Source organism: Enoplosus armatus, chromosome 8, assembly GCF_043641665.1.
Source record: "Enoplosus armatus isolate fEnoArm2 chromosome 8, fEnoArm2.hap1, whole genome shotgun sequence".
Classification (NCBI taxonomy): Eukaryota; Metazoa; Chordata; class Actinopteri; order Centrarchiformes; family Enoplosidae; genus Enoplosus; species Enoplosus armatus.
In genome coordinates, this window is record NC_092187.1 from 21,227,294 (window position 1) to 21,237,614 (window position 10,321).

The 10,321-nt window shown below is 38.0% G+C and overlaps 2 protein-coding genes across 2 annotated transcripts; one reads left to right on the forward strand and one right to left on the reverse strand.

The window, feature by feature from the left end:
* The first annotated feature begins 773 nt into the window (after positions 1-773).
* LOC139288757 (small cell adhesion glycoprotein-like) lies at positions 774-4,032 on the forward strand. The gene is made up of 6 exons (XM_070910160.1): positions 774-955; positions 1,306-1,332; positions 2,597-2,656; positions 2,803-2,862; positions 3,019-3,066; positions 3,151-4,032. The coding sequence occupies exons 2-6, from the start codon at positions 1,326-1,328 to the stop codon at positions 3,321-3,323; spliced, it is 348 nt and encodes a 115-aa protein (XP_070766261.1). The 5' UTR covers positions 774-955; positions 1,306-1,325; the 3' UTR covers positions 3,324-4,032.
* A 365-nt stretch (positions 4,033-4,397) lies between these two features.
* dazap2 (DAZ associated protein 2) lies at positions 4,398-9,894 on the reverse strand. Its single transcript, XM_070910161.1, has 4 exons — positions 9,767-9,894; positions 8,127-8,245; positions 7,778-8,026; positions 4,398-7,630 (listed from the first exon to the last, which is right to left on the reverse strand). Exons 1-4 carry the CDS (start codon positions 9,777-9,779, stop codon positions 7,502-7,504), a joined length of 510 nt encoding a protein of 169 aa, XP_070766262.1. The 5' UTR covers positions 9,780-9,894; the 3' UTR covers positions 4,398-7,501.
* Between the last annotated feature and the right edge of the window lie 427 nt (positions 9,895-10,321).

Below are 10,321 nucleotides of genomic sequence, written 5' to 3' on the forward strand. Positions count from 1 at the left end.
CAATTTGAATACAACATGATCATTTTTTGAAATTGTGCTTATCAAGACATATACTTTTTTCCTCTCACAAAATCCAAGTGAGCCAAATGATTAGTTGAATTAATTGGCAACTATTTTGATAATTGCTTAATTATTTTAAGTCAATTTTTTTTAATCTAAAATGCAGTGGTTTCAGCTTCTTAAATGTGAATATTTGCTGGATTTCTCAGTCTTCTATGATATTAAACAAAAGATCTTTAGGATTTCGGATTGTTGGTTGGATAAAACAAGCTATTTGGGCTTTGGCAATTAGTTCTTCTTTTTTGATAAGTAATTAATTTGGCTGAAAATTGTGGATGAAATATATGATATGGAACAGTTGACTCAGGGTAAGAGCTCAAGAGGTGCGATGTCAAGAGAAATGGGTAAAAAGGACAATGTTTATGTGTCAACAACAAGATAAGAGACTGGACTAAGTTATATGCCACAGGAATAGAAAGTCAGGGACAGTCAATCCAGATCTTTTTATGTTTTTTTTCTTTGTATGCGTGTAAGTGATATTTTTGTATTGTATTAAAACAATAAAAAATAATGTGTGTCCTTACTGTTGTATGGACAGTCAAAATAAGAAATGATCAAATGCACTTCTCTGCTCTGTTACACATTTGTAACGTCGGAGTGATGCGTCTCGTCGATAGACGATCTTTGACATGCAGACAGGCAGATGGGGGAGGAAAAGGAGGGGCGGAAATCGAGAGCGTGCGCTGCGTGACTCACGAGTGCAGGGAGAAAAAGTATAGCTACTTACTGTATTTCACAGACGCCGTTTCACACGCCTGAACAGCCTCGCACACAGCTTCAATTTCAAACTTTTAGTCAGCAGCGTGCGTTCGTTTTCTCCACCTTTAGCAGTTAGCTAGCTCGGGGAGAAGTTGATTAGCACAGCTGTGTTTGTGTCACGCTCCGCTGCGCCCAGGTAAGCTCTCACTCAACAGATGTGATGAATGTCTGATTGTTCATTGTTGTGTGTAAAATGTAGCTCAGGCGTAGTTTCGTAGTGACTTTGTGACAAGCTAGCTAACTTAATGAGGACGACGACGACGACGAAGAAGAAGAAGTTGCGTTTTCCTTAACAGGGTTAGTCTGACCAGTTTACTTAGAAGACAAAGAAAGTCAGCCGAGTAATGAAGTGTGTCGGTAACAATGGTGGGAAATGTGTTGACCGGTTAAGTTTAATTATTCATGTCCAACATTGATGGCTCACTTGATATTGCGGAAATAACAGCGAGGTGTGTGTGTTTGTTTGTTTTTGTGTGTTTCTCACAGGTAGCCAATCAACAGTAACCATGAATAGTAAGTCCACCTTAAGTGCCTACATGTAGCCTCGTCTTTCTTTCTATGGTTGGCACTGCTGTGATGCATTTGATTCTTGTAGGTCATTTTTAAATGAAAGGAAAGTGTGTGCTGTGTGTTACAGTGGTGAGAAGTGATATGTATCTGTAGTACTTCATTTCATGCTGCTCTAAACTTCCATTTGACTACATTAGAGCTGCAAAGATTAGTTGATCGAAATTAAATTAATGGGCAACTATTTTATATAATGGATTATTTGATTGGTTCAAGTCTCTCAAATGTGAAAATTTGCTTTTCTTTGTCTCACATTTTGAACATTTGTTGACCCCAACTTTTGATATGGGCATTTTTCACTGTTTGTTTGTTTTTTTTGGACGTTTTAGAGACCAAATGACAAATTGAGAAAATAATCTGCAGATTAATCAACTAATTGAGAAAATAATCATTACATGTAGCCCTGGACTACATTTATTTGAAGCTATAGTAACTAGTTACTAGATTTTACGTACAAAACAGTTGTAACTAAAGTAGTTAAAACTAGCCCCACCTCCACCAGATACAACAATATATGCGTCAGTGATCATAATCAATGATATAATATAACACTCTACTCATTATGCCGCCTAATGAGTAGTTTTACTTTTGCTACTTTAAAGTACATCTTGCTGATCAGGGCTACATCTAAAGATTAGTCATTATCGATTACATCTGCAGATTATTTTCTTAATTAATCATTTGGTCTATAAAACAGTGAAAAATGTCCATTACAATATCCATCAAATGTCTTGTTTTGTGGGACCAACAGTCCCCAAACCCCCAAAATATTGAATTTATAGTAAGAAAAGCTGGAAATTCTCACATTTGAGAGCCTTGAACCAAAGAATGTTTTTTTTGTGATTAATGTTCTGTTGATCAGCTGTGCAGCTCTATTGCTAATAATACTTTAATACTCAGGACTTTTACTTGTAATGGAGTGTTTTATAGCGCGGTATTTGTGTTTACTCAAGTAAAACATCTCAGTACTTCTTCTACCACTGGGGTGTTCTCGGATTAAGTGGTTGCATCACAGAGGATTCAGGAATAAAGAGGTTGATAGGTTTTGTTTCAGTCCCAGCCCTTAATAATCAGATTACGTGTGTGTGTCCCAACACTTCATATTCCCGCCTCAGCTGGCAGCTATGTAGTTACACAAGTCGCTTTTAGCAGACTGTGTGCTGGAGATAGAGCACTGTGACATTTTTGTACACGCTTTTTTATCTTCCAGATTCAGACATGGTGCCTTCGACAACACTCTCCACATATACGAACACAACTGTGACAGAGGGTGAGTACACTGTGTGTGTGTTTGATCTGTTCTGAACTTACTCACTTGGCTTCAAAAGCTAAGTTGCAGCCAAGAAGTATCCTGATATGATAACCTTACAGTTTGTGCTGCTCTATCAACACATGTCATGCTTGTGTTTTGTTCAGCATCAGATATGGGGCCTTTAACATCTCTTCCCACACAAGCAGACACCACCATGATTCAGGGTAACTCCTACACTTTCTTTTCTATTACTGGCACAGCAACGTTTACTTCCTGTATCCTGTACAGTCGGAACAATCTCATGACCTTTCTACCTCGCCTGTTGTCAGTCACCAGTAGTTTAAAAAACAGTCTACTTGTTTTTAATTTCTTTCCCTCAGTGGTGACAACAGCAGCCCCCACAGGTCCAGACTCTGCAGTTATTGCAGGTAACTGTTTGCACTTTATCCTTCTCACTTCATTATGAAGTAATGATGTCTCAAAACAAAAGATATTTCGCCTTATTTTTCCAGTGGTTATTGCTCTCATCCTGCTGACGGTAGCTGGTTTGGGCTTCCTGCTTTACCGGTATCTCTGCCACAACAAAGGAGACTACAGGACGACAGGGGAGCTGGCTCCAGGAGAGGACCCTGATGAGGAGTACAGTAACCAGGCTGTGAGCGAAAAGAAGGAATACTTCATATGAACGTGGTGAAAGCTTAGAGGGAGTGAGTGTGACTTACGAAGGAAAAAAGGGTCTGTGGAAGACTGAGAAGAACTGTTTTTTTTTGTGTCTGTTTTGAGGGAAGGCTGCTATTTGCTGCACACGGGGCAGAGAAAAACCTTGTTTAGGATTTTGTTATGAAAGAGTCGCACAAGCAATACCAAAGATAAGATTGTTATAGTAATGGACAAGCAGCAGGTGACAGACAACAGGTGTGGTCAGATTAGCAGAGCTAGCCATGAAACAGGTGGTTGGACTTTAAAATGTCTCAGTTACACGATCAGTAAACACTCAGTAACAATCAAAATGTAAGATTAGCTTGTCAGCCATATTATTTATCAGCCATATTTCAGTTTCTCTGTAGCATTTGCAATATGTTGTTTCATTCAGACAATACTGTATTATTCCCCAAACAAACTTGTACTAGACGTGTTCTGGGGCTATTGGGGGCAGTCACTTTTATATTGATTTGCTTTTAAAATGATAGTTTTTCTATGCAGTTTTTTTATAAGCTAGTCAAAAACAATGGCATCCTTTTAAAAAGGACAGCTAAACATTATTTGTTGCATTTGATTTTGTTGTACCTGGTTTTGTGTTGTTTTAAGTCCTTGCCAGACATGGTTACTGACGACTTCCCTATTTGAGATAAATATGGAAGGCAATAAAACTTGTTTTTGGACTAGTGTCATTATACAGTGTGACAGTTTACAGTGATGTTTAATGTATTTTGAAAATGCATTCCAGTCATATTCATCAGCATTGCTGCCCACAATCTGACTTTGAATCGATGATCAATGCCCAAAGAATTGAAGTGTGTTAGAGAACATACTGCACATTACACTGAGTTTTAGATACACATAGCTACTCCCAATATGATCCCATACAACAGTCCAGCTCAAAATCCCACTACTGTGGAGCTTATGTTCAGTTTTTGTTGATGGAGTCAATTAGCTGATAAAATATTACACACCTCTCAATATAATGCATTTCAACACAAGACAACAAACCACGACTGCAAGCAATTACCAAAGAAGTGAATCAAGTGTCAACAAAAACTGAATTTGATAAGCGCCATCAAGGTGATTTATTGTGGGCTGTTGGATTGAAAGGCGATGGACGTGGCTAGGTAAGACTGAGGTGATTTAGACAAAAATACAGATCCATATTTGACTCAATACCTTTTATATCAAAGTGACAATATTTTGATTGTGACTATTGGTTCTTTCATACAGTATGTATACTAAACTAAGGTACGTCTGACAAAAAAATCTTTAGTGATATTGGTATGAAGGCCAAGCATGTAGAAGCATCCACTCAAACAAACAAGTTGATAAAACTATCAATTACCTGTGATGCAGTCTGGCCAGGAAAAGACAACATTTAAGCTATATAATCACAACTTAACAACCAAAGATGATAGATCACAATCTTGAAATAAATACCTGCCCTGTTCCAATACATCGTATATGTGAATAAAATTAAACAAACATGCAGCATTTCAAATTTCCAAAATAACCTTTATTCTAAACTTACATTTTAAATTTTAAGTTTAGTATAAAAAAGTTAAGTGCACCTAAGTTCTTTTTTTTCCAAAGTATTCCATCTTTGACACTCATCTCCTTTAGTAATCTTAAAAGATAGAATGTGTACCAAAGTCTATCACATCACTTTAGTACATACATCTATTTTTACAAAATATTGTAAAGAGAATCCCTGAACTATAAATGTCCATAATCCTTCAACAAAGGGTAATCCATTTGCTGGCTGTGGTTGGCATAGCATCTACTGGTCAGCTGTAGTTTACAGTACTTCATATTGCTGGGACAAAGCCACCATTATGCTGCTTTACAAACAATCAGAGCAAAGATGGAAACAAGGAAAACATTTGTTTCAATCATAGTTTAAAAGTTTTAATAGCTGTGGCCTTTCCCCCCCAATGAAGCTGTGAAACAACAGCGCGGGTGAGAATAAACTAATATTGAGCCATTTTAAAAACACGAGTGACACGTCAGTCAAGTCTGCTGTAGTAACTTCGTGTATGAGCTGCTGAGAGGAAGTTCATCCGATGAGTGGAGCACGTTTCCAGACAGCTGGTCTTTCTGCCTTCAATAACACTGAAATCCCTAAATGTTGGTAGACAGCGACAGCATGTTTTCTGGTGGCCACAGCTGTTAAAACTTGATATGGTATGTCGGATACCCAGGGACACATTGGACGCTACCAGACACCAAAATGAAGAACATCTACAAATATACGTTTATGGTATCCGTACTGACTTACCTAGTTTCAGATACCTCATTTACGTTTGCAAGATAACATGTAAATAACGTCTACATGTAAAGATTCTAAAGAAGTTTAATTAGCAGCACAAAAAATGTCTTGGAAATGAACAATTATGCTGACAGTGATATAGCCTCATTGCAAAAGTTTGCATACACTTTCAGGCTACTGAACAACACGACACACCTTGACATTACTTTCAAATGGACCAGACTTGATGAATTTAAAAATGCTCCAAAATCTCACAGCTTTCTTTAAAAAGTCATGAAAACAGAATTTCAAAAAACAGAGTAGCCCCTTGTCTGCAACCACTCAGATTTGCTTAGCAGTGCATCTCAGATAAAAAGTATTTAATCAAATTTTTACATAGCAAAGGTGCAAAAGTATGCAACGACTTAAAGATGCAATTAACCCACATAAAGTGACATTAACACATTAACAATTGCAGTCATGCCAGACTGAAGGTCGAGGTACCAACAAACGGCTTATTCGATGATGTTTGCTTTTAAATTGTGACGTTTTCAAATTCAAGTCACAACCAAACATAAGTGTATTGTAGACCAAATCTTTGGTACAACCAGCTCATTGGTTATACTAAAAAAATGTATTAGACTAACTACTCATGTAAATCACTTAATTGTGGAAAAGTAATGATGGGGAAAAAAAAGAAACACCAAAACATCCTCCTAAACCTTTGAAAATGTTGACTAGAAACTAATTCTATCACAAAGGTGACATTATTCCAGGGTGAATAAATACTTGATGATACCAAATTATACTGTGTGAAAAGACAAAGAGAAACAATGGAGGGTAGTTCTTGAAATCAGTACAATAAAACATTTAGTGTATAAACACTGGGTATCCGACTGTGGAATAGAAACAGGAGACAAAAAAGCTAAAATGTTACACCAACCACCCCTTCCCGTTCAACTTACTATTTGGATTTACTTTAAATTTCTTTCCTTTAAGTTTACTGAAGTTAATTTGCTTTAAATTAGGGCTATCCCCAGTGCTCTTTGGCACTTGACTATGTTCATCTACAAGTTGCCCAACAAGGTACAGTAAACCACTTTGGATATTGCATGAAATCTTTTGTTGAATTATTTGCTTTAATTTAATCAATTTACAAGTGATTTTAAATGTAACCATCTGACAGATAAGACAGTTCACTGTGCAACAAATTTGCCGTGGTGTTTTGGATACTGTGCAAAGGACAAGACAATGCTAGCTAAAAGCATTCAAGATGCTTATTCTTTTTTTTTGTATAGTTGAGATGTAATTTCTCATGATCATCATACTGGTATTTACATGGAACTATTACACATCTATTAATTTAACTACACTAAAAGTTTTCAAAAAAGACAAGTGGGGATTAATTTTTTTTTTTTGCGCTTTCACTGCAACTTTGTAACTGCATTTCACTTTCACCATAAAGCAGCTAAACTATATAATACGGGTCTGATATTTAAACATTTCATTTACGTAGCTTTACAGGTATACAAGAACATCTCAATGTAATTTGTGATCCATTCGATCAAAGACCAGGTCTCTTGAACAAATACAGATGCCTGAAAGAGGTCCAATCTGGAATGACCAAAGAGGTTTGACCCAATGAAGAATTATGGAATGAATTCTACGACATTAAAAATTTGCATTCGTCCTCTCCAGGCAGTGGCATTCATCATTTGATCTCTAGGTCAGAAGTGGAGTACTGTACCTTTCACGAGGGCTCTAAAATATTACATTCCGTTAGGTGATATCAGTATTGTGGCATGGCCAAGCAGCCTGAAGAGGGGAGGCGTATGGGATGGGAAAGAACTGGGGCATCATTTGGGACGGGGATGCGGTTTAGGCATGGAGGAGGAGTTGAGGAGTTGCTGTTACCAGATGGTATAACCTCCATTGGATCCACCCAGGAAGAAGTTATTCTTGCGCTGTGTCATTACAACATTGGCACCCTGCATGGCAGCCAGCTGAGCTGCGTTGGGGGGGTGTCCAGGAGGTGGGGGCTGGAGAAGGGGAGAAACGAGCACAAACATTGGTGGAGCCGATCAACTTTGGATTTGGTATATTCTGAGAGGACACTGCATCTCAACAAAATCCTAACTGCGACAATTCTGCCTCCTTTTAAATCATTGAACTAGGTGGATACTCACTGGGATGGAAACACCACTGCCTGCTGTGAAGCGAGCACCAGCATCATAGCCGCCCTCCACCATCATTGTTGAACCAGCGGGGTACACAGCTCCCATGTGATAGTAAGCCATGGGCACATTCTGGCCCACTGGCCCAACAGGCATGTGTGGCTGCATGGGCATAAACACCTGAGTACCAGGGTAGGGAGAGGACATCTGAGGCACCTGACCAGGCACCTGAGGTGGAAGCACATATCTGGGCTGGTATATCTGCAGACACAGAGATGAAAAGACAGGTTTAAAACTGTTAAGATCTGTTCACTGTGAGTATTGATTGTATCATCATATGACATATTAATGCAATAGTTACCTCAGAATATGCAGGTGGTGTGTCTGTGTAAGGAGGTGCCTGAGGAGACATTTGCATAGCAGGAGGGTATACAGGTGCAGTGCTCTGCTGAGGGTACACAGCCTGCTGTGGATATGAACCTGAAAAACAACATTTTACCTTAAGCAAATAGCCATCCCTTAGTTTTAACAGTGATTGACACAGAAATCTCCCAGGCTGAGTGAGTGACTGTAACTGCACAGTGTTGTGAAATGATGTCAACATTTCAGCAGTAAACAACAAGAATTTAGAAGCGTTTATCAAAAGGCACATCAAAACATGTGACAGAGGACAAGACAAAGATGTTAACTGTCAGGATACAGCAAAAATACCACATTTTCAGCTGTAATATATTAAAATTAGTATAGGAGAATATTAATATTAAAATATGGACAGCAGAGAAATTTAGCCCATACAGTATTGCATGTAGGGTGAAAGGTAGTGTCAATTCCAGTGCCCCACGATGAAGAGAGACCACAGGTAAAATTATTTTATTTACGACGATAAAAAGGACCTTGAGAAATTTTCTTTCAAGGCCAATAATTCCTATAATGACATGACAAAACTGTAAACAATTTTAAGTTTAAGTTCATTCCAACTATCAAAAAATCCAGTTGAAATTCTAGGATTTTTTTTTTTTTTTTTTTTTTTTTTTTTAGGACCAGGGTTTAAAAATTTAAAAATGTCAGAAAAAAACCCATAAAAGCATCAAGACAAACATACAACACATGAATAGAGTTGAAACAATTAGTCAATTATCAATCAACCAATCAACAGAAAATGAATTTTGACAATAGATTAATCATTTAAGTATTTATTAAAGCAAAAATGCTCAGGTTCCAGCAAATGTGAATATTTTCGGGTTTTCTTTGTATTCTCGCCGGACAAAACAAGACTAAAAGACATCGCCACGGCCTCCGGGAACTTGTGATGGGCATTTTGTGCTATTTGCTGACATTCGCGAGACCGAGTAATTTTGTCGAGAAAATAATCGGTAGTTTAATCGATAATGAAAATAATCGCTAGTTGCAGCCTTAACGTTGCATCCTAAGAGTATGGCTGCATCAAAACCTGGTAGCATCAAAACCTGGTAGCAACAAAAGATCTGAGTATGTTCAAAGACGGTGCATGTGCGTGTGAGAAAATAGATAAAACAAGACACATTACGTACATATAAATATACTCATACATATATTGTACGTCCGAAGTAACAATATAAATTGACTATTGTTCAAATTATTTATACAGATTTAGATGCCCATGCATGTAAACCAGAACAGTAACACCATGTCCGTTTTACCTTTAAAATCTGCCTGTATTGAGCGATGCTAGCTAACGGTAAAAATATGTGACCTGGCCACAAATGGTATGTTGATATACGATGGCAGTAAATTTAGACGTTCTTTATTAACAGCTATAGTTATTTGATAATAAACTAGATGCAAAAGCTTAACGTGTGTGCTACACTGCTATCCAGAAAACGTCCGCTTATTGTCATGTACGTAGCTAAACGTGAAGTCCGCTACAGATAGCCATAACGACAGCTCTTCATCTCTAGTTATAATGTCAGCGTCGTAAAACGAACAGCTGACTAATTACCTAAAAAAGGTCTGGAGAAATACCTTTGTTGTTCATTGTTCTGGACTGATCCGGAGACTGAGGAATATCAGATTAAACGGAGCTCTGCGTATCTTTTCACGGCCTTATAACAGGTTACGGCTTCACAATCATTCACTTCCTTGTTTTTCAGCTTCTTGTTGTTGTGGAAGTGGTGACGTCAGTCGTTCTCTATCTGTGGTTCGACGCACTCTCTGTTTTGCGTGCGCGCGCCCCCTATAGGTAGAAACGGAGGGGAGTTCAAGAGTGAATGAAGGTGAACTGTTGACTTCTTCAAAAGACAGCATAGTCCAGGACATGTTCATGAAAAGTAACAGTTAAATATACACGGGACGAGACAAGGCTGTGTTCACTGGCAGAATACAAGCTGAAATCCAAAAAACATAGCTGGATAGTTAGCTAGCTAGCAAACTAGCTAGACCTACAGCCAGATAGACAGATGTCTTGCTCACCGTAAATATTTCACAACAGGCCTTTGTCACAGCAGACATTTTGACTTGTCATAGAAGGAAAAGTGTTAATAATAACATTAACAATGGTGATCACCATCCCTGAACTCA